We start from the raw sequence: 23,131 nt of genomic DNA on the forward strand, positions 1-23,131 counted from the left end.
CAACCTCAGTCCCCACTGAGGTCTGCCTCCTCTCTGGGGACTCGTCATGGGTGCTGACTGTCATTCACAATGAGATCCATTCCCTTCCGAAGCTTGCAGGGAGCTCTCCCAAACTCTTCCTGGCTAAGCTGCTTCTGCTTCTCCTGACTCTAGAAATGTCCGTCCATCTTTGACATTTTTGGATGACCCGGAATTTCCCTTTCAGTGAGAGCGAGACTTGCCAAAGTCAGCAAGCATAAAATGGCCACTATCTTCTTGGGATGGGAAGAAAATGAGAAAATCAGTAGGAGCAAGAAAAAAGCATACACAGATGACTGAGCATTTTGGTTCATTTCAGCATTAATAAAATGTCTGCTTGGAAGTCTTTATGGATCCAGCTTGGGGAAGGTAACAGATCTTTGTTACGGGCTGGGTTTTTCCGTGCTGTGTGAGATTTGGGGAAATTGATGTCTTGAGAAAACTTTTTGGGATACACACTCCTTATTCTATTTGAACACCCTTTGGGATACACACTCCTTATTCTATTTGAACACCCGTGATGGTAGTGGTTGAAAGCGGAGTCTAAACTGAGCCTCTGGGGTTCAAATCCAGGCTCTACAGTTTATTACCTGATACTTTGAGCAAGTTAGCCTTTGTGAAACTCAAGTTCCTCTCCCATGGAATGGAAACAATAGTAGTACTACCTCATTGGATTAAGGATTGAATGACTATCATATGTGTTTGGGGGCAGCATCTGGAGCAAAATAAGTGTATGTAAAGCTATCTCTGTGTAAGCCATGTCCTATATAAAGAATTCTGAGTTCTATGCTTGTTTTAAAGGCACAGAGATCCTTAAACAGGTCAAACATCAACTGATAGATCATGGATTTCATACTACCAGTATGATATGATACCCATATCAATCACCAATGTCCAATGTAACATGCATGTGGGCGTATACACATGTATGACTTGGGACTAGCACTGCTGCTGGATCCTATCTACATAAAGGACAAAAACGGTGACTAATATTCGTTAGAACTGCACGATCCGTGAAGACACCACCCCCAAACTGTTCTACAAGCCAGGGATTCCCTACCCCCAAGTTGGCAATGCCAGTCCTCACCAAGGCTCATCTCCTATTGTCAGGAAGGCTCTGCTCCTCAGTGAATTTCCTTTCCATTCATTTTCAAATGACTTTTCTGATATGAGCATTGTTGAATATGCACAAGAAAGAGCAAGATAGAGGCGTAGCGCGTGTGTGGGTAGATTTGCATAAGTATAAATACAGTATATGTGCCCACATTCAAATGATGTAGTGATAATATTGTGTTGCTTTCCCAGAGTGAAAGCTAATTAATTCAGCTATTGAGATGATAATGGTTTCCTTTTCAGTTAATAAAGGGAGGTAAAAAGAGAGAGGAAAACCTGGAGGATTGGTCTATGCACCCCTCCTTTGATTCATCTCGGAATAAGGAGTTCCTTTCTCTTAGCTATTGAGCTGTCCATCAGTATCTATGGCCGCTTTAAAGGGACTCGTGGGAAGATTGACTCATGCTGGCTAAGGTGTTCACTGAGCTCATGGTTTGGCATTGGGAGAAAAAGTGTTCTTTTTCTTGAACTCACTAAAAATGTGCACTTTGGTAATTGTACTCTCCATATCAATGCTATTCTGAAGCATAAAGTGTGTTTTTTTTTTTTTACTATTTTATTTGGTGGGACTTAAGATTTGGGAAAGTTTTAGGATCTTTCCTGCTGCAATTCAAACCAGCTGACAAATGAGCCAAGGCTAAGCCAGCCTTGACATAGCTAACTTTTTGTGCTGCCTGTTTTCTTATTTAGTTGTTTACCCGGGGCTGGCGTGTTCTCTCTGTTCCGCTCTTTAAGTCTCTCTCCCAGTCTAGCCGAGGCGTCTCTAGCCTCTCAGCTACAGTAATGGTCTCCAGGCTAGTTCCACCTCCCTTCATCTTGTTCTTTCTTCAAGGATTTTCTCCACACGCAGGTTAGGCCACACCTTCTACTGCCAAACTCTTCAAGAACCCCTGTTTTTCTACACAGCAAAGATTCCTTTGTGTGACTTTCAAGGACATTCAGTATTTGTCTTCCCCCTTCAACCCTTTAGCCACCCCTCACTAATATTCCCAGACTACACGGCTACCAGGGCGGATTATCTTCTTTTCCTCAGAGCTTCTGTAACCACTCTGCCTGGCTGGTTCTCAGGAGGTCTCTCCTCCCTCACGGTTCATGTTTCAAAACCATTCTGTAAACCTGCATTCAAAGTTTGCATAAAGCCTTCACTGATTCCCCTACTTGGGATTAGGGTCACCCCAACTCAATGTTTGATTCTTTTTGATTCTTAGGCATTGGGAAATCCTTACACTAGAGTTAATTTATCATAATGATTTTTGAATGATAGCTGGGTAGGTTTTCATAAGAAATAAGCAAATTTTCATGTCTATAGTGTGATTGTTTTCGTCCCTCTAAAATGTGAGGCAACCTTTACAAGCACTTGGAATGACCCGGAACTTTGTTCTATGGTCCAATACTGTTTTCCTTGCATATTTCAACGATGTATTAACCTATTCAGCTACCTGTCACTCAATCTCGTATTACTCCCTGACTGTGCTTCTTCATATCCCCGAGCTGAGAGGTTCTGAAGACAGGGATGTCTTACTCATCTTAATACCTGGGAAGTAAGAGAATGTAGCTTTCTGTTACTGCTTAATGTTGAGCTGTTCCATCCCCCCTGTGCCCCAGGGGAGGCAACGATAGCTGAGCAATTGAGACTATGGGCTATAGAGACTGATTTCCTGGCTTTGAGTTCTCCGAGTGCATAAAATCATGACCAAGGTATGTGATTTCCTGGTATCATTTTTCTTTCCTTTATAACATAGGGGGAGAGACTACTATATTCATCATAAAATCGATATTATGATTAAGTAACTAACCACTGGTAAAATGGCCAGAACGAGAGAGTGTAAATAATAAATGTTTGCTATTGTTCCAACATCTGTTAAAATAACAACTTGTATCTTGGACAAGAGTAAGTCGTCATGAGGTGAGTGTAAGTCCATGCCAACAACCTCAGTGTAAAGAAGGCAGATATAGAGTTGAGCTGTTTTCTTTCTGCAATGAAACATTCTGACCAAAAGCAAGTTAGGGTGAGAAAGGGTTTACTTCATCTTATGCTTCTAGGCCTCAGTCCATTATTGAGTGAAGTGGAGGCAGGCGCTCAGGCCAGGACTGTGTACTGTTCCCTGTGGTTGCTTTCATTTACAGCCAGAGAATGTGGTAGAAACCAAGCTTGCTGGAGGAACACCGCTTGCTCACTCACTCACTCCCTGGCTTGCTCAGGCCCATGTTTGGCCTTATACAGCCCAAGATCATCATTGAGGGAATGGTACCACCCTCAGTGGGCTGGGCCCTCCTACATCAATTAACACTTAAGATTCCTTCATAGCCTTGCCCACAGACCAACCTAATAAAGACAATTACTCAGCTGAGACTTTTTAAAAAATCTGTGGATTCTAGATGGTGTCAAAACGACAGCTAACACTAACGTGGACCAGAGTAAACTACCAAATCCCTAGATACAGCTGTGAGCTAGAAGTGGAACAGCCTTGCTCTCGTCACGGAAGTGTGAATAGAAGTGCCCCAGTGTGGGAAGGGTTGTTTCATAACCCAACCCCCGAGGAGTGTCAGCTTTGAAAACGTGCCACATACACCCAGTTTATGACACAGTAATGCCCCTCATCCACCATGGCTAAATTCCAAGATACCCGGGCGAGGGGGCTTTGTGTGAACCATATACATAACCGTACATGAATTAGGCAAGGAAGATATTATCAATAATAGTCCTTGATAAGATAGAATGATAGACAGTGATAACGGTTGCACAAATGAAAGCCCTTAGTGCCACAGGGTGGGTAATCTGTACAGCATGGCTTTGCTGGCTACAGAGATGACTCACATCCTGGGTGAGATTGTGCAAGATTTCATCACTTTCCGCTCAGAAAGGTGTCCATTACAGATATTATGAGGGACTTCTTCCTGGACTCTTCTGTTAGTATCTTTGTACTATGGTGTACCACGTCGTGAAAACCTCAGAAACTGACGTGGCGGGTAAGTGTGTAAGTTGCTGTACCAAGCAAGAATGAGTTTCTCTGTTACTTCTCTTGCTTCCCAAATACACTGTGCCCTTGCTCGCCACCACCACAAATCTGGACTTAATGAAATCTACGGTTGGCCAGTTGGCAGGGAACAAGTAGATGTGGGACGTGAAGAGGGAAGGAAGTTGCATCCCTGTCATGGCTGTAGGCATTTACCCGAGCTGACTGCAGTTACCCTGTGTCTCCTCTGGGGAGATACCACCTTTTAAATCAAGCCTGGCGTTTTCATGGTTCTGCTATGCTATCATATTAAGTGCCAAACAGTTAAAGCCTTGACTACAGCTTCCTTCCTAAAACTCGTGGCAAACAGTAACATACTTTCTGGCCTTTTGCTTATTGCTCACTTTCTAAGTTCTAAAGAAGGATTATTTATTTTATTTTATATGTGGAAAGAGTGTTTTGCCTGCACATGGCCATGTGTAACCACCTGACCGTCTGGTGTTCACAGAAGTCAAAAGAAGAAGTCAGAAACCTGGAACTGGGGTTATGGTTGGTTGTAAGCCACCATGTGGGTTTGGAGAGCCCGACCCTGGTCCTCTGTAGGAGTGTCAAGCTCTTGAACACAGAGCCAGATCTCTAGCCCGTCACTTGTACTTCAGCCATTCCCTGCTCTTGTTCTCCCTTGCACAGCATCCAGTCAGTAGCCACACAACCCGTAGTCTTCGCTTGTTTCATTATTTGCGTGCGTTTGCATTTGGTCGACCTTTAAACTCTGGGAGGGCAGAGATGGATTGTTTACCTGTAGAGTGCCAGCACCTCATGCTTACTGGGACCTAATTGTCCCCCAATAAAGATAAATGAAAGCAACATATTAAAAAAGCTGTTTCTCCCCCTAAGAGAGGCCCTAATTCCCACTGGTCATTCTTTAAAGAGATACATTTTAAATAGTTCTCTCTCAACAACAGCACAAGACAAAGCATCATCCTTTGCTCAAGTCTCATCTGGGTCATCTCCAGAAAATATTCTGCCGTATCTGAATCCAGACGTATCTCTTGAAAACTTGTGCAGAGTGTTCTTACGCGTTCCCCTGTTTCTCCCACAGGTTTCTTCAGGAGAAGCATCACCAAAAATGCCGTGTACAAGTGTAAGAATGGGGGCAACTGTGTGATGGACATGTACATGCGGCGGAAGTGCCAGGAGTGCCGACTACGGAAGTGCAAAGAGATGGGGATGTTGGCTGAATGTATGTATACAGGTATCCACTTCAAGCAATTAAATTCCACTCAAACCTCTTAAGGAGGCAGAGGCCAGGTAACTCAGATTATCCCATGTTAAAGAAGGGATCTGCCAAGCCTTCTCAGTTCCTGATAGGGGCAATGACCCTCTGAATTGTTTAAACTTCCACGTAAAGAGCATCCTATTTCTCTGGAAGAAATACCTGGGGCTTGGTTTGGTTTCTGTTTTCCTTTGTTATAAGGAATTTATACACAGAGTGATATGTCATTAACATACTATGGAAATAACTTGGTGCAATGAACTTACAGAACGAATGCCATTCTGGAAGGGCTCTCTAAATTTGGTTTTAATGTACCTCTTATTTATTGCTTAATTACCATAAAAATTCATAGTTGTAGGATGATAACTGCCTCTGAGTTATCTAAATAGCGTTTTAAGCTAAGTCATTTTATTAAGAATTCGTCTCCTCTTAGGGTGGCTGTGAGCCAGTTTGTATAGGTTTCCACAGGAAATTAACTACCCTGAGTTTTAATATAATTTCATCCTTCAATCTGATAAGGGGACACTGTATTAAACACCGGCTTTATGAGGAATCACCATCTTCATCAGAAATTGGAATGCCTGTTAGTAAAACACCATTAATTTTTCATCCTACGGCCCCCTCAGATTTAGCGATATTGCCTTGTTCCTCCTCAAAACAAACAGGCAAACAAATGTCGCCAAGGGGATGACAACATTCAGGAAGGGAACGCCACGTAAAATAAAAGCCCTTGGAAGGTGACTCCAGCCCTATTGTTCCCGAGCTGTATGGGCGACGGGGATGTACCCAGAGAAACAATGTGTGCAGGAGGGGGGAAAAATCGGTCTGCGTAAATAAATCATCCATCCCTGGATGGATGAAAGTTTAATACAGGCCGGCCACGATCCCATCTTAGCATCCATGAAATGAGAACCTGAACGGGAGGTGACGGCTGCAATCCAATCTCGCAATGGAAATACTTCGACACAGGACGGTTTGTGTTGCTCATTACTTAAATATGAGCTTGTTCCTTCTGAGCTCATTTTGCAAGAGACCCTCCCCGCAAAAGTCCACAGTTTTCTCATAAGCACAAGAATCTTCCTGTCAGGCTCGTAGCTGTTGCACGAGTTTCTGGTTTGTGACCTTCCTGGAGCCGGGCTGTATTGTCATTGAGAGAACAAAGAAGTCCAATAAATACGGAAGGTATTTCAGTATCGCCTGTTAAAGCTCCAATTATAATCAATGACATTACGTGGTCATGGAAAAAAAAATTCAGACACTTTGTGTCGGTTGTGTTTCTATTATTATTTAAAAATGCCCAGGAGAATTATGAAGAGAAACCATTTCTTCTGGTTCGGGCTTCTAGAAGTTCCAGCACTGGTTTCCACGTCTGTTGAAACTTCTGGAAGAGGCACTGCGGGGCAAAGGGCAGGAGCTGATGACAGAGCAAAACTCATCTCATGACCTGGAAGAAAAAAAAAAGGAAGGTGGAAGAAGCTGGGGTCCCACAGTCCCATCTGAGGACGTACACTAATGATCCACAGATCCTTTATGAGCTCCCCCCGGCCCCCGCCAAGGGTTCCAGTGTCTCCCAGTAGCACGCTAGGGGCTTCGTCTTCAACACAGGGACCAAGAAATCACATTCCTTAAGTACCGTAACCTTTATATTTTTAAATAACTTGTACAGATTAATAGAATTCAATTTTTTTCTGGGAAACATTCACATTTATGCTATTCAACCAGTTTAATGTGAAACCGAATGTACTTTTTATTGAACAGCCTTAATACAGGTGAAAATAGTAGTAATTGTCGGTTTTGAAGCCAGCTTTCCTGGTTCCCTACACCAAAACCAGGGAGTGGGTCACTTACCATGCCATTGACTGATCATCTTGTGTTTGGTATAACCCTTTAGTATTACATATTATTTATATAAAACCCGTTTGTTTTTTTTTAAAAATCTAATCACATTTAAGGAAACTTCTGCAGCAATATTTGTATTTTATAAATGAAGACAAAGACCCCCAGATGGCTAATGCATCACTCAAAATCCAAATCTTAAAAACTAATCTTTTATTTTTACTTAAGATTTCTTTTCCTTTTTAATTTATGCATATGCATCTGTGTGCATACAATGCCATGTATGTAGGGCACCTGAGGAGGTCAGATGAGAGCGTGGGGCCCCTGGAGCTGGAATTACACACAGGTGAACGGGAAGCACCCGACACACATATGATGTGGGAGCTGGAAACCAGCTCCTCTGGTCCTCTGGAAGAGCAACAAGTACTCTTAACCGTGAAGCCATCTCTCTGCCTAGCCTTCTCCTTTTAAAGGCCAGATGAGCTAGAAACAGTTAATCAATTAATTAATTAATTCTGACTCGTCACCTGAGCTGACCACGTAGGAGCTGCATCAGGGCCACACACCCAATAGGATTGTCTATGCTTTTTCCCCCCTTTCTTTCAGGTTTGTTAACTGAGATTCAGTGTAAGTCCAAACGACTAAGGAAAAACGTGAAGCAGCATGCAGAGAAGACTGCGAACGAGGACGGCGAAGGACATGACTTGCGACAAGTGACCTCCACCACCAAGTCATGCAGGGTAACAGAGTGATGGAGCCTCCCAAAACCAGCCGGGATTGTACTTCCGGGAACCCGAGGCCTTAGCCACCGCCCAAGTTTCCATCTCAGTTGTGCACTGAAATGGAGTTCTCCTTTTCTTTTGAATCAAGAGGGAGAGGGCATGAGATTTTAAATCATAGCGGTGTCTAAGGTAAAGGGTCTTCTCCCTGGGCCACTACTACCTAACGGCGGCTGTCTTCAGGATAGAGTTTTCCACTTCAGGCTTTTTTGTTGTTGTTGTTGTTTTGTTTTTTTTTTGGAGACAGGATCTCACTGTGGATGGCTGTCTTAGAACACATTATTTTGACCTCAGGCTCACAGAGAGCCACCTGCCTCTGTCTCCCAAGGGCTGGGATTTGCCTCTAGAATTCTGGGATGAAAAGTTTGCACTACCTGGCCTGGGTTCTACCTGAGATTTTGTTGGCCATACCCCCACTCCCCACCCCCACTCTTGCCCTTGAGAAGGAAAGCTCCAACTGGGGAAGTCTGAACTTAGTAGAGGCTGTGGATTGCTCCTCATCAAAGGGCAAAACAGGATACCACACATATATGTCTCAACAGAGAAAACCCTTTCCATAGAATAAAAAACAAATCTCTTAAGAAATCTACTGGATAACTAAGGATAAAGTGAGGGGCAACTGGCCTGGTTAGACACACACACCATGATAAATCACTGAGCGACAGGAACAGTTCTTATGGGCTTAGCTGAAAAACCAATCAGCCATGACGTGCAAGCTTCACTTTTGCCTGTGCGCGTTGGGAGAGGATCACTTCATCCTCTGATCAGTTGTTATACTCATGGTTTGCACTGATTTCAGGAAAAGTAATCTTATGAGAAAGGACCGTTCTGCCAAAGTACTCATCAGCGATGCTTTGGTGTAAGAAAGCAAAACATTGACACCATAGTTCCTATTTCTCCAGAGACAGTGGAGACAGAGAGCTGTTTGGGATCTGGGTTGAGCAGACTCGTGACTGTAGTATCAGAAGACTATTGTCTATAACATGCTAGACATGTAGGCTTTTAGGCTTTGGCCGTGTGTTCTTTATGACCGCTCTGTAACTGCCATTTTAATTCAAAATCAGCACAGACAATATATCCGCAAAGGAGCGTGGCTGCGTTCCAGTAAAGCTTTCTATTTGCAAAGATGGAATTGGCCCACAGGCCACAGTTTGCCACCCTTGAATACAGACAAGTGTATGTAAGTGGAGTCACCATTTAACACCCAGGAAACCATTTCAAGCAATGGTTTAACCTTGAACTTCTGCTGACCTTCAAGTCTAATGGGGCTCAACAGCCTCCATATTCACTGTTTATTCCCATGAGACACACAAAGAGGATATTTTATTGCTCATATTTTCTAAATAAGAAAAAGCAGCAAAGTAGAGACAACTTTAGGGAAATATGTAGTTGTGTGTGCCAGGACGCAGAGAAACTGACTTTCTACTCCATGAAAGCCCATAGCTCTTAAGGCTTTGAAAAATCCCTTGCTATTAGTTCCTTTCAGATAAGCGTACATATTGGAATATGTCTTTAACCACCCTCCCTAACACCTTCCATTTTCTTGCCAGTGTAGGAGAAAACTGAACTCACCCCAGATCAGCAGAACCTTCTGGATTATATTATGGATTCATATAGCAAACAGAGAATGCCACAGGAAATAACAAATAAAATCGTATGTATGCTCTCTGAAAATACACTTGTTTAAAGTTAGCATTTTCCCGGAGCTTTTAGTACCTTTAAGGTGGTGGGATTTATATATAAATGTGTTACTCAAAGTGATTGTATTGAGATTTCCAGTAATATATTCAAACTTTTATTAGCTTTAAGCAATTAAACAAGTCACAGAGCTATCTTGTAAATAGCATTTGATTTCCAAAGATCTGAGAAATTGATCTGGGCCTATAAATGCCACTATTCAAGTCTATTGCTTTCCTTTAATGGTTTTGTATGGAGTTGTCCTAACCCTGTCTATTTATTAATCGTTCACTTTTTTTTTTCTTAAAATGTAGTTAAAAGAAGAATTTAGTGCAGAAGAAAACTTTCTCATATTAACAGAAATGGCTACCAGTCATGTGCAGGTTCTTGTGGAATTCACAAAAAAGCTCCCAGGTACTTTTTAAAAATAATCAATGTGAATGTTCTTGAAATGTATAAAATGTGCCATGATCATATTAATCATTCCGTGTGCAATATTTGTTCAGTTCTTAAAGCGTACTGGTGGAATCAGGTATATCATTATCATTTCTTTTGCTGGGGGGTTTTCATAGCAATCACTCTGCTATACTGTACAGTTTCCCTCTCATGCTGAGAGCTTCAACCATAAAATCGTATCTGACTTGATGTTTCCAGTTACTTTAGACATGAAAAGTCAGAGGCAGAATGCATTTTCAGAATCATTTATAACCGTCCTCCCTTGGGCTGGAGGTGTAGCTCAGTTGGTATCATACGTGCCTAACGCACACGAAGCTCTGAGTTTGATCCAAAGAGCTGTGTAAACGAGGCCTGAGGGTATATGCTTAGAAATCCCAGTGTCTCAGCAGTTAAAAGCACTGACTGATCTTCCAGAAGACCTGAGTTCAATTCTCAGCAACCACATGGTGATTCACAATCATCTGTAATGAAATCTGGTGTCCTCTTCTGGCCTGCAGGCATACACGCAGGCAGAACACTGTATACTAATAAATAAATAAATAAATAAATAAATAAATAAATAAATAAATAAATCAATCTTTTTTTAAAAAAAAAAAAAAGAAGAAGGAGGAGGAGGAGGTAAAGCAGGAGAGACAGAAGTTTAGGGCCATTCTTGGCTGCATATTAAGTTTGAGACCAGCCTGGTATACATTAGATAGTGCCCTTAAAAAAGAAAAAAAAAATCTTCTAAATCAATAGGTCAGGACTGAGACTTCGCAAAGCTGACATTTATCCACTTATTCAATAAGAAGTGGTTGATACCCCATTATGGCTATTCCCTTAAAGAAGGGTAGTTAAATTATTATATACAAATACACACAGAGACACAGTACTACCTGAACAGAGGGAAATTGGGTTTGAGAAAACCTGAGCCCTCAGGAAGAATTAGATACAAGTCAGTATTTTTTTAATTTATTTTTTATTGCACACACATGTTCACAGGTGCCTGCACAGGTCAAAGACACGAGTCTGATTTCAAATCACCAGTACCTAAGTAAACAGCCAGGCATGGGTGTTACGCTCCTCTCAGCACAGAACTGAGGAGGAAAAGACAGGATGTCCAGATCAGATCTGTGAGCCTGTCTCAAAAATAAAATGGAGAATGTTTGAAGAAGACACTCAGTGTTGGCCTCTGACTTTCACAAAGCCATGCCCACGTGCATGAACAGATACACACACAATAAAAACTACACACATGAATTTATATGCCATTCTGCACACACACACACACACACACACACACACACACACACACACGACAGGAGAAGCAAGTCAGTGTAACTATAGGATTATGCTCTTGGCCTACTCTTTGATTACACAGAGAAGCAAATCAGCACAGATGATAAGAACCTAACTGGGATTTAGCCGCTGCCCCTAGGTGGTAAAGAGGTTTCAGGAAATGACAAAATTTTGACTGCAGATTGATGGCCTTATCAGGTTTATCTGAGGTGGACTTGAGGGGAAAGAGACAAGAAGCAGGAGGAACAGTTAGCCTGCTCCTCAGGAAGTCTGGGGAAGAAGACTCAAAATGAAGCAATAAGGGTAGGAGAGGTGGGAGAGAGAAGGAGGAAACGTGGAAGACAGATTCAAAAATGCATAGGGGTTGTGTAAGGGAAAGGAAAGACTGCGTCCCGATGTCCTCAGCATATGAACTTTCTCCAGGAAAGAACCGCGAGTGTCAAGCCACATTTTCCAACCGCCTCGTCCGTGTATCTGGGGCATCTGGGTTGTCTGAGAGGTGATTGTGTCCATGGGAAAACATTAACAAAGCTAGCCTGGGCTACCCGATAAAACGTGTCTCAAAGAAGTTTGAAAAACCTAAGTACGTTTAGAATTTCTTAGTATAGAGTGTAATCAATACTTTCAGTAACCGAGTAATATTTGTTAAATTCCAGACGATAACTTCTGACATAGATTTTTAATTAGACATGCTAATTTGCTGGCTATTTCCCAGTATCCTTTTATTAAATGTGTCACAGATAGACATTAGCCTAATGAAACTCATAAAACCATGGAGAGAAAGTTCTCGCTGTCATTGAGACATTAATATTCTCTTGTTTCTTTACCAGCAGTGAAAAAGGAGCGTAATTTGATATATGCTAATTAAGGCGATACCCATCTCGATTCAAAACCAAGATCACACAAAAAAAAGAAAAATTGTGGGGAGAATAAATGGAAAAGGTAGAGAGGGCTCTGACATTTTCTAAAATTATTTCTGAGAAGATGTTTTTCAGCTTACATGGTCAGCTGCTTTGGATCTAAGTCATAATAGGTGACTAGAGGCATGCGGTATGTAGCTCTGAAAGTAGTGACAATGTCTTAGCTCCTCATCATTCCTGGTCCCTGTTTCTGAGGGAACGCGCAGCTGATGTGTGTTCAGTGAATAAAGCAGGAGGAAAAAATCTTAAAACACAGAAGGAAATAAAAGACAAAAGGCTTTGTCGACCATTTCCCCCTAATAATATTCTAGAAATAACACACTACAAGTATCAGCAAGGCTAGTAGAATGCCAGTATTGAAAGGGTATTTCGTGGCCATTAGTCTTTCCGTTTAGAAAGGCCTCTGCCAGACACTGTCCAGGGTGCTGGAGATCCAGTAAGCAGAATGTGCGACCCCGACCATCTTCCCAGGAGTCCTTAGGGTATATTCCTTTCCTCATGGAGGACAGACTGACCTCAAACTCATGATATAATACAAGATGACCTTGAATTTCTAATCTCCTTGTTTCTACCTAACAAGTACTGAGATTACAGGCACCTACTCCCACATCCAATTTTAAATTTTATGTAATGCTAAGGGGAGCGATGGAACCCAGGGCTTCATGTAGGCCATTAGGCAGTCAATCTACTGACTGAGCTAACTCTCTGGTCCAGCTCAATTGGTGACTGTGAATCCTTAGCATTGCTCTATTTGAATGCCCTTTGCTGTTTAACCCTCTCTTTGGCCATTAGACGCTGATGACATTTTCTCTGCTTCTGTCTCTCGCTCTCGCCCTCGTGTGTCAGCATGCACAAAAATTGTGGGTTTTATCATTCATTTACTCATTCATTCTGCTGCCCAACAAATGGTGTCAGCTTACAAATGTAAGAAAAATAGACAGTCTCTGCTTAAAAAGCTTATATTGCAACATATGTAGCAGCCAATACATAATGAAACGAATCCACTGTATCCTGACAGGTAGTGGAACCTTCTGTGGACAGCAATGAAGCAGGTGGGATCTAGGGAGAGCTTGGAGCTTTACTCAGGAGAGCCTTGCAGAGATAGTTGACACCTGTGAGGGGGTGGGGATGGGGCAGCCAGGAAAGAGCCTGTATGAGACAAAAGCAGCATTTCAGCTCCCAGTACAGCCAGGGCCTGAGGAGGAAAGAGGAGGAAAGGGAGAGGGGATGTGGGGAGGGAATCAGAGCACTTGCAGAGGGTGGAGGAGCTCTAAAAGCCAAGATGAGGGCTTTGTGTTTTCCAGGTGGCGTTCTATTCTTTGAGGTTAATAGTTCTTCCCCGGCGTTGTCTGTTTCTCCACACGCCACGGTGTAGACCTTAGCTCAGAGAACACACCTCAAGATGACACTAATAGACTTGTGGGACGTGTGACTCATGCTCTACATCCTGACTAAGCCTCACAAATCAGCCCAATATTTAGGACACATCAAGACTGTTTTTCTAGCTCCGGGTGCTTTTATTTTCCGAGTTGACCCTGTGCACCAGGTGTGACCAGAATAATGACTCAGAGAGAATCTGCCTACATCCAGCTTCCAAGGGTCACTTCATGTGAGTCAGCCAGGTTCATGTGTGTGCTTGCTGTGCACTTGGCATCTGCTTTCACTGCCTTCCTTCAGTAAATCTGACTCAGTGAAGAAAAAAGTCAGCTTCTCTTTGGGGGACTCAGTTAAAGTACTCAGTGCGCTCCACTTGAAGACCTACTATGAGACAGCTTCAGGATCGGTTGATGGAGGTGCTTGATCAGGTGCTTGATTGAGGATGAAGGCAATGATGAAATCTTACAGTGTGTATGTGCCATATTATCCTGTATAGACAACATGAACTATTGTTGGACCAACGCAACCCTTGACCTTGTCTGACTATGGCCGTAGGGTTTCAGACATTGGACCATGAGGATCAGATTGCATTGCTGAAAGGGTCTGCAGTTGAAGCCATGTTCCTCCGCTCGGCAGAGATTTTCAATAAGAAACTCCCCGTTGGGCACGCAGACCTGTTGGAAGAAAGAATTCGAAACAGTGGTGAGTGATAAAGGGTTTGTTAATCCAAATAAAATCGACACACATGTTATGACAATGGGCCCTAGGCTACCAGGCAGCATCACACAATGCTTAGCATGTAGAACAGCTCTCAAAGATAGAGGTTAAGTAGATGCGACGTTGGGAATCTTAGCTCAAAAATCCTGTTGGTAACAGCAAAATATTCTTCTCTGAACCAAGATGAAGGGTCGGAAGCAGAAATATTAGAAGTTCATCAGACTGAAAATATTACAGTGGAGTTGTGTTTAGCCAGTTCAAAAAAAAAAGATTCATTTATTCCCAGCCTATAGGTATAAAAGACTAGTATCAAGCTATTATCCATCCTATTTAAAATAAAATAATAAACAACTATAATCAGTACTCATACATCATGCACAGGATTCCAGACATTGTTCTGAGTTATTTACACGTGGTTCAGTCCAAACCTAAAAATCGTCCTGTGAAATCAGTTCTAACATCATCCTCACTATAGTTGGGTCTCCGGAAGCCATATGTCTTTTTAGTTTTATTTTGCAATGATTGGAATTGAAAAGGGCATTGCCTGTGATGGGCATTTGGCCTTCTATTGAGCTATACCCTCAGCTAGCAGCTGTACGTCTAAATCAATATACTATACTACCCATTAGGAGGCAAAATGAAATCACACTACCCATTATTCAGTATTATAAATATTATGGACTAATATTATGGCAGAGACTGCCAAGAGACACCGGGATGAATTTCCATAAATTCTGAATAATTTTTCTTGGGGGGATCCTCAAAGTAAGATGTTTTTATTTTACTGTGAGATTATGTATGGGTTGGGGAATGGGGGTGGATGACGTAAGATGACCCCCTAAAGATCTTATTCTGTGCCTGACTGGAACAACGTTAAAGACTTCTAAAACCATTACTCTAGAACAGTGATCAGAAGGAAATATGCATTTGCATTTACACACATATGTGTATATATATACATATATGTATATTAAAGATTATCATTTTGGACTGTCTTATTGTAGTCGTAATGTTTTCTTAGTTAAAAACTGAGTTATTTTCGAATCCCTTACTTATATATGTCACAAGGCCTTAACATATAATTGCCATCATTAAAGTTTGACAATGCATATTTGTGAAAGATACACCATTCTCGTGTAGCCACTGATTTATTAGCTTAATGAATATTTAGAGGGAACACGCAATGGCGAAGAGAATAATCAATCGCACTGGCTGCCTCCCTTGTGAAGCGTGAGATCTAGTGGAGGAAGGGGAATTATGCAAAATCCAGAGGAATTGGAAGAACAGCTGGCTGAGAACTGGCTTCTGGCTGGTAGGCATCCTGGTCTGGAAGGAACAGTCAGTCATCTGGATTCTCGGGATCAGGAGGACTTGCACTTTTGTAGGTCATAAAGACCAGCGTGGGTGAAGGAATAAAGACCAGAAATCGTGAGTGTGTCCGTAAGAGGTAGCTGAGAGTGAGGCAATTGGATTTAGGCTTACAATAAAAGGGAATAGAGATAGAGGGAAGAAACTAAGACCATGTTCCTAAAATAAACAAAGAGTTGAGTATGTACAGCCAATGATTGAAGAATCATATTGATGGAACGGAAGCTGAGTACAGTTAGTTGTGTTAGGAGGGTAGATGACTCGGCAGGTGAAGTGCTTGCCAGGCAAGCCTAACCACTTGAGTCTGGATCCCTGAACCCACCAGACACAGTAGTACAACCATCTGCAATTACAGCATACCCTTACTGGGGGATGGGGACAGGAGCAGAACCATTGTTGAAAGCTTGCAGAGTGCCTAGTGCAGCAGAGAAAGGAGAGACCCTGTATCAAACAAGGTCTGAGGTTGGTCTTGAACTTTCCATTCCCCTGCCTCTACTCCCGAGTGCTGGGATTTCAACCGTGTACCATCATGCTCGCTTATGCTGCGCTGGGAGTTAAGTCCAGGGACTTGCGTGCGCTAAGCAAGCATTGAGCAAGCGCAGTTGGCTCTCCTTATGGCGCTGACCACACATTTCACGAACAACCGAGAACTTTCAACTTAGTGCTCCTTGCCCCGACACTTATAACCTTACGGGAAACCATCGCCTTGTGCCTCTTCCTTCTTCAAGCTCCCAACACTCCTTCTTTGTTCTTAACTAATGACTTCATTGGGAAAGGTAGATTTTAAAACCACGTCAGGTACTCAGCTCAGAGTCCATCATAGCACAGTGGTCCCCAACCTGGGATGATGCGCTTCCTCCCTCGGACACTGGCAGCATCTGGAGACCCTTTTGGTTGCCGCATTTCAGGAAGGGGATGCTACTCACGTCTGATGTAGAAGCTAGACCCCTCCCCACTCCACCACTAGCAAACAATTTACGTAGTTTGAGATGTCAGCCGTGCCAAGATGGAGAAGCATCGGGGCCATTTGCCAGCGCCACCGTGTGTGCGCTGCCTCCTGCGGCGAATGTTGTGGAGACGTAATGATGGGGTATAATGCAGAGGTCTTGCTATGCAGCTAGTCAGTTGTTTTTGAACAGATAATATTGCATACTGGGGCTGCCCCGCATGCAGAACTGTGCCGTTGTTTTTGTTGAGGCTATATGGACAGTAGACTGCCTGACCTTTGTCCTTCCGGGACTGCGGACTGGCAGAGAAGGCAGAAGAGCCTCAGGAAGGAGTATTATGTGAACTGGAGCCCGGGAGAGGGCTCACATCCCTGGGAAGGTGTATTGGACAGGCTCAGAAGCTGACGAGTGTGTCACGGAGGATGGTTAGGAACGTGTCAGGCTGTGAAAGTGAAGATACAGGGACGCAGAGAGAGCAAATGCAAGGCCGTGGCAAAACGAGGGAATTCCATGTCCAGCACTCACAAGTGCCCGGATGTTTTAGAAAGTATTACCTATGAAGCCGAAAATGCATTAGGCTATTAGGGACACTGAATACCACAGAAGTCGTTTAATGTCAGAGCAAGAGAAAACCAAATAATCTTCTCAACAAATGCATCATGATCTTAGTTCTACCACAGAAAGTTCCTTCTGGTTATAGTGGAGATGTATTGTTTCAGGGACTGAGAAGAAGCAAGGAGACATAGACAGAAACAAATGGAATTTCTAAGCAAGAAATGATGAGGCTCTTTTGGGTTAAATATGTATTAGAGTCTTAAAAAAATCATCTTTACTTATAATGTTGCAAGTTGAAAACTGTGGTTTTTCCAATCGCATGAAAGTTTAGTGATAAAATTTTCCAGAATATAATCTGTGCCTATAAATATGCATGTCTCTGGTTCATAATAAGAAACTGTCTCCAAATACCAATCCAGTATTGTGACGGTGAAAACCACCCGAAATCATATGCTGCCTCATTTTTTATTATCTATGACGGTGTGTCTTCCATTTATTAATATTCATGAGTCCCTTACTCCCAGCGGACTCTCAGAACACTGTGTGTCCACATATCACATCAAAACCCAATCTTTCAAGATGACCTTTAAGAATAACGTTTTATTCTCATGCTAATGTAGTGATTCTCATTTCTATGATGCATTATTTCTAGAATAACACAGTCTTTCAAGTTTACCCTGTTGATGCCTACAGAAGAAGTCTTTAAAGTCTACAGTATAAAAATTAATTTTCTTGTTCTGCAGATTCATGCCGTTTCTATTATCATACCCAAATTATATCCACAAAGATACCATCTCCTGAGATGCTGTTGCTTAAAGGGAGCGAGTGTTTATTTGTGTTAATTGAAGCTACAGAGCTTGTAGCTGACATAGTCTCTGGCAGTGGAATTGTTTCTATACAATTTGTTCTCATCAGTGTTTTATTCCAAATGTAGTATTGTAATGCAAACTAGGCTTCTGACCTGAATGTTTTAATAAAAATAAGAATAATCATATAATACTATAAACCATGATAGGACTGAATTGGGCTTATTTAACTCTTAACAGATGTACATTTGGACAGCAAGGCACTCGGCAGCAATAACCTCATAAAATGAAACAACTTGTTTGGTCTGTTTCAAATTTAAGTAAATCCTAAAATTTCCAAGGCTTTTGGGGGTGTCTTTTTCCCCCACAATATATACAAAGTAATATCCAATTCACAAGTATTTGTCAGGATGACAGTGTATCTTAAGACTTCGAATGTTTGTTTCTTGCATCATCTTGTAAGTAGTCTCAGTGGCCTCGACAGGCAGGAGTCCTGTTCTGTGGGCCAAGGCTGCACAGCTGACCAGCACACACCTAGGAAGCGAGCGCAAGTATTTTGGAGACCCCGAGTTCTTTCTATATATTGCTCCTGTCATGTGCCAAGGTCTAACATCTACTGCTTTTGGCCAGTCAGGATAAAACCCAGAAAAACACATTGTTGCCCTCCATCAGGGGAATAAAATACAAGCAGTCGCTAGCAATGCCAAGGTGCTTCTTTGAACGATTACAGACAACGAGGTCAGAGAAACAAGACACTTGTATTAGGGTGACGAAGTTGTAGTTAGCAACAGAGCCATACTAGACAACACTGTATGCAGTAGAGTATACAAGGCCTCTTTTCTGTCGTTTGAAACATGTGCGAGCTCTAAACAGCATAACTACATCTTCCCGAGAAATAGGTAAACCGGCGATGAGTTCAAATACTGTCTTTCAAAGGGTTGAAAATGCAAAGTTCTAAATGCAGACCGTTTATGAGAAAGGCATTGCTTAAGGTAGCTTACATTCTTACCCCCTCTAGTTTGACTTTTCAAAGGGATCCCGTGTTAATTTTGGCATGGACCACTTGAGGCTGACTTATAGAAAGCAATTGCCTTCACATGAAGAAGTATTGATGTAGTTTAGGAGCTGATATTTTTAGTCCTGCTGAGCAGACACCTTGTTCATCTCTAACACCTTGTACTTGCTCAGCCTTTGGCCGTACGTATTTATTTACATATCTGCCTCTTCTGTTGGTCCGTTGACTGCTTGAGACCTTGTCCTGGCACTGTAGCGATGCCCAGTGCCCACAAGGTATACTTATATGGATATAATTTGGTGAGTTCAATCGGAAACTTGGCATTCCAAACTCTGATGAGTCCCAACCCCTAGTAAAATCTAATCTGAGCAAATACACGTTTGCTACCAGGACTAATGCAGGACATATTATTTATTAATATTTTAAATTAACCTCTTTTTTAACTGCTAAACTGACTGAAGCTTTTAAAAATTAGAGCTGATAGTCAAGGCCCAAATGACTCACTTGGTCAGAGTCTAGCAATCGAAACCCATCTTAGTATTTTAAGAAGGCTTTAGTAGTCGTCTCAAAAACTTACTAATTATTATTGTATGTGTACGTTATGCTTGTGATTGCACATGCCACAGTGTGTGTGTAGAGGTCCAAGACAATTTTGTGGAGTTGGTTTTCTCCTTCCACCTTTCCAGGAACCGACCTCAGGTTGCCCAGCCTGTGCAGCAACTTCCTTTACCTGTTGAGCCGTCTCTCTGGCCCTTCCGTTGTTTTAATGATATCTCTTGCTTTATTACATTTTATAGGTACGTCACCTTTGTCATAGGAACTGGGAAAAACAAAGCACTGTCTAGCTGAGCAAACGTGTATGGATTTCCGCGTTTCCATCAGGATGCTAATTAGTAGAGATACATTTCCAAGATTAATAAGGAACACCTGTGGGGCGGCTGTCCCAGGCACGGCCGCATGGGGACGTAGTCCCTGTTTGCTCCCTTATACCTTTGTGTTTAGTCTTTATACCATGGTGAGAAGGGGAGCTGTGATTTGGATAGGTGTGGTCAACTTGAATTTGGAGAAGAAAGTAGCTAATTCTACTGCACTGTGGTGGGGGAAAGCAGTGTTTGAACACAGGGGCAGTGCCTCACTTTATCAGGGGCCTTGAGTTATGTTTTGGCGGGGGGGACCTGAAGACAAGCTGTCTGTGTTAATCTGTTCGAGACACTATCAGTTATGATCTTGGATGAAGGTCACAGAAAATCCAGCTGAACGTGGCTTTTAGAAGGGAAGAAAACGAGGAGCGGGGTACTCTCTGTCAGGAAAGGACCCCCCCCCCCCGCCCCGTGCAAGCTCAAAGACCTGAGCTGAGCACCCATGTTAAAAGCTGGGTGCATATGTGTTAGAGCCTGCTCCGGAAAAATCAGCTGTGGGTATCTGCGCAGGGGCACGAAGATTAAGGAAATGTCAGATTGAAAGAAATAGAGATGGAAAAAAAACACAGGATGGATCCAGGCAACTTCCAGCTTACTCTGTACAGCCCTGAGTTTATTTAGGAACCTGCTTATACCCAAAAGCAGAGCAAAGCACAGCCCGGATAGTCAGTATCTACCTACAAGACCATTCTTGCCCTCGAGTAAGCAGGGTCCTGTCTTATCTCGATGTTTCTAAGGTGTAACACTGGCAGTGTGCTTTTTACCAGACAGTGTGTTCTTTTCTCCTGGGGAAAATGCTCTTTCCCATGGGTTTAATCAGAACTTTCTCTCAGCCCTCACGGATTCTGGAGCAGGCAGAGCAGGCAAGCCTGAACTCAAATGACTTTTTAAAGTCAGAACTGACTCCAGATGGAAACTGAGTCACTTGTGGGCTCCCACACGTGTGTCTGGGACCCCAGTGCTGCAGGGGGCAGAGACAAGATCCCTTGAGCACGTTAGCCAGCGTGTCTTGCCAAATCAGTGGAGAGCAAGTTCAGTACCAAAAGGAGCTAGCTAGTGTTGACCTCTTACACACACACACACACACACACACACACACACACACACACACACACCAAGTTTGTAAGTATTAGGGATGTAATTCAGTGGTTGGATGCTTGTCAGTCATGTACAAATGTTCTCAAGCCCTGAAGTTGATAACATTTTTGAAAAGTAGGGGGGAAATGTTAGCTCAAAACCCAGAAGAGGCACCGGCAGAAACGGTTAATTTGGGGGCTCAGCACACTGAGAAACACAGCTGTTGTCTTCTTCATCTTCTCTTCGTGGGCGTTGCCTTTCACCTCAGGCAAGCTCTTCTAGTTAGTGGCCAGAGCCTGTAAGCAAGACAACAGTCATGGTTGAAAGGGAGAAGGAGAGTGGAAATCTCTAGAGGAAGTTCCAGGAGCGTCCCCTTTAATATCAGCGGCCAGAATTGTGCTGCCGTCTCTGGATGCTGCCCCTGTTGTGGGAATGAATCAACAGTGGTTGGGTCTTGGCCTGGAACAAAGTAAACTTTAGGATCCTAGAAAAGCTGCTGTTCATTCATTCATCGGGAAAACACTGGGGCAGGGAAAACTCGCTTTGAAGAGCTGAAGGCATAGGCTTGGGTGCTATGCTCAGGTGGTATTCAACTTTCGCGCTACCGGCGTGGTGCTATTTCTGGGGAAAATTCAGATTACGTGGTTTTGAGCAAATAGCATCATTTTAAACAAGGTGCCCGGTCTATCTTGAGGTCACCGATAAGAATAAATCATACAGAGGCATCAAGAGTACTGGGATACAGTACATATTCCCACATCAGAGAAACTGTGTGTTTTCATTCCTGACCAGCACTAGGAAGTCAACTAGGTAAGAAATGACACATTTAAAGAGAGCAGTGGCTGCGCACTTGTCTGGCATCCCGAGGCTCCGGGGCCTATCCCTAGCACCCTCAAAACACAAAGCAAAGAGAAACAAAGTACAACGGTGTTTTTGCTGAGGTTATTCTTGCAGATGACTTTTTTTTATCTTTGAATAATTAATTCATCAATCACAGGGGCGCCCCTCCCCAGAGGACTTTTCCATGTGAGTGTCTATAGGTGAGTTTGACTCTTGTGGCCCTCTTGTGGCCAACATTGAGCCAGCTGGTCCTAGATGAAAAAATGAAAGGAATTCAAGTGTTTGGAAAGAAGGAAGGCGGAGAACGGGAAAGGGCTGCCCCCTTCAGGATGATGTTGTCATTACGCTTTCATAGTTTTATTGTTTACATTTCTGTCCTTAGTAATGACTTTGACTCTGGCTCCCAGAGAAGATTTACACTTGATCTGTCTTGCAGGAAAATCAATTTTAAAAACTCACCTCTTACTTATTTTCTACATTTTTCTATACCCCTGGCTTCTGACAACATGTACCAAATGTTGTAAAACAGTCGTAGCAAGTGTTCTTACTTATTTTTTTTTCCCAAACTTCATCAACTATAATTAATTCCTGGAGGCAGCATCTTTGGAGAGTGAGAGATTTAGAAGGATGAATGAATCAGAAAAGTTGGCGATCAAAGATGAACTCTAAATATTGAACATTTTCAGATAAGTAGATTTTGATGACCTCTAAATCCCGTGGCATTTGAAGTAATGGCTCCACAGGGGCAGGCGCTTGTCACAAAGTCCCATCATCCTAGTCTGATCCCCGGGACCCACACCCAGACATTGTCCTCTGACCTCCACATCTGTGCATGACATGTCTATGTGCATACATACACACATAAACAAACATGTAATGAAATACTGTTATGGCTCACACTGTCAGGATTTATTCTGGTCTATTGTCTAGGCGTTTGGCCTCTCGTTACGTGTTCCAAGGAAACAGTTACCCACGCTTCGTGAGACATCGGCTCACAGATCAGTACTCTCAAAAGAGACGTCCTGGAACGAGGCAGTCATTCGTAAAGAAGTCAATGATTCAAAATAATAAAAATGCGAATGCTCATTCACACAGCTGAGTCATCTGAAATGAACAGAAGTCTGTGTGATTACTAGTAAATAAACTGAATAATTCTCAGATGCAAGAATATATGGTAGGTCCTTCAGTGACACCTCCTT

General features: G+C 42.7%; 1 protein-coding gene across 7 annotated transcripts in view; it reads left to right on the forward strand.

Annotated features, from left to right (window-relative positions):
- Nr1h4 (nuclear receptor subfamily 1 group H member 4) overlaps positions 1-23,131 on the forward strand; it is a 71,612-nt gene that overhangs the window by 40,977 nt on the left and 7,504 nt on the right. For 5 of the 7 annotated variants that reach the window (XM_048418394.3, XM_048418397.3, XM_048418396.3 and 2 more), the window contains 5 exons: positions 5,191-5,343; positions 7,807-7,940; positions 9,535-9,633; positions 9,971-10,070; positions 14,243-14,389. In XM_048418394.3, the coding sequence (XP_048274351.3) occupies positions 5,191-5,343; positions 7,807-7,940; positions 9,535-9,633; positions 9,971-10,070; positions 14,243-14,389 (633 nt within the window). The remainder of the gene's footprint in view (positions 1-5,190; positions 5,344-7,806; positions 7,941-9,534; positions 9,634-9,970; positions 10,071-14,242; positions 14,390-23,131) is intronic. The other 2 variants (XM_048418398.3, XM_048418392.3) reach the window with 1 other exon arrangement.

Source organism: Myodes glareolus, chromosome 26, assembly GCF_982192425.1.
Source record: "Myodes glareolus chromosome 26, mMyoGla1.1, whole genome shotgun sequence".
NCBI lineage: Eukaryota > Metazoa > Chordata > Mammalia > Rodentia > Cricetidae > Myodes > Myodes glareolus.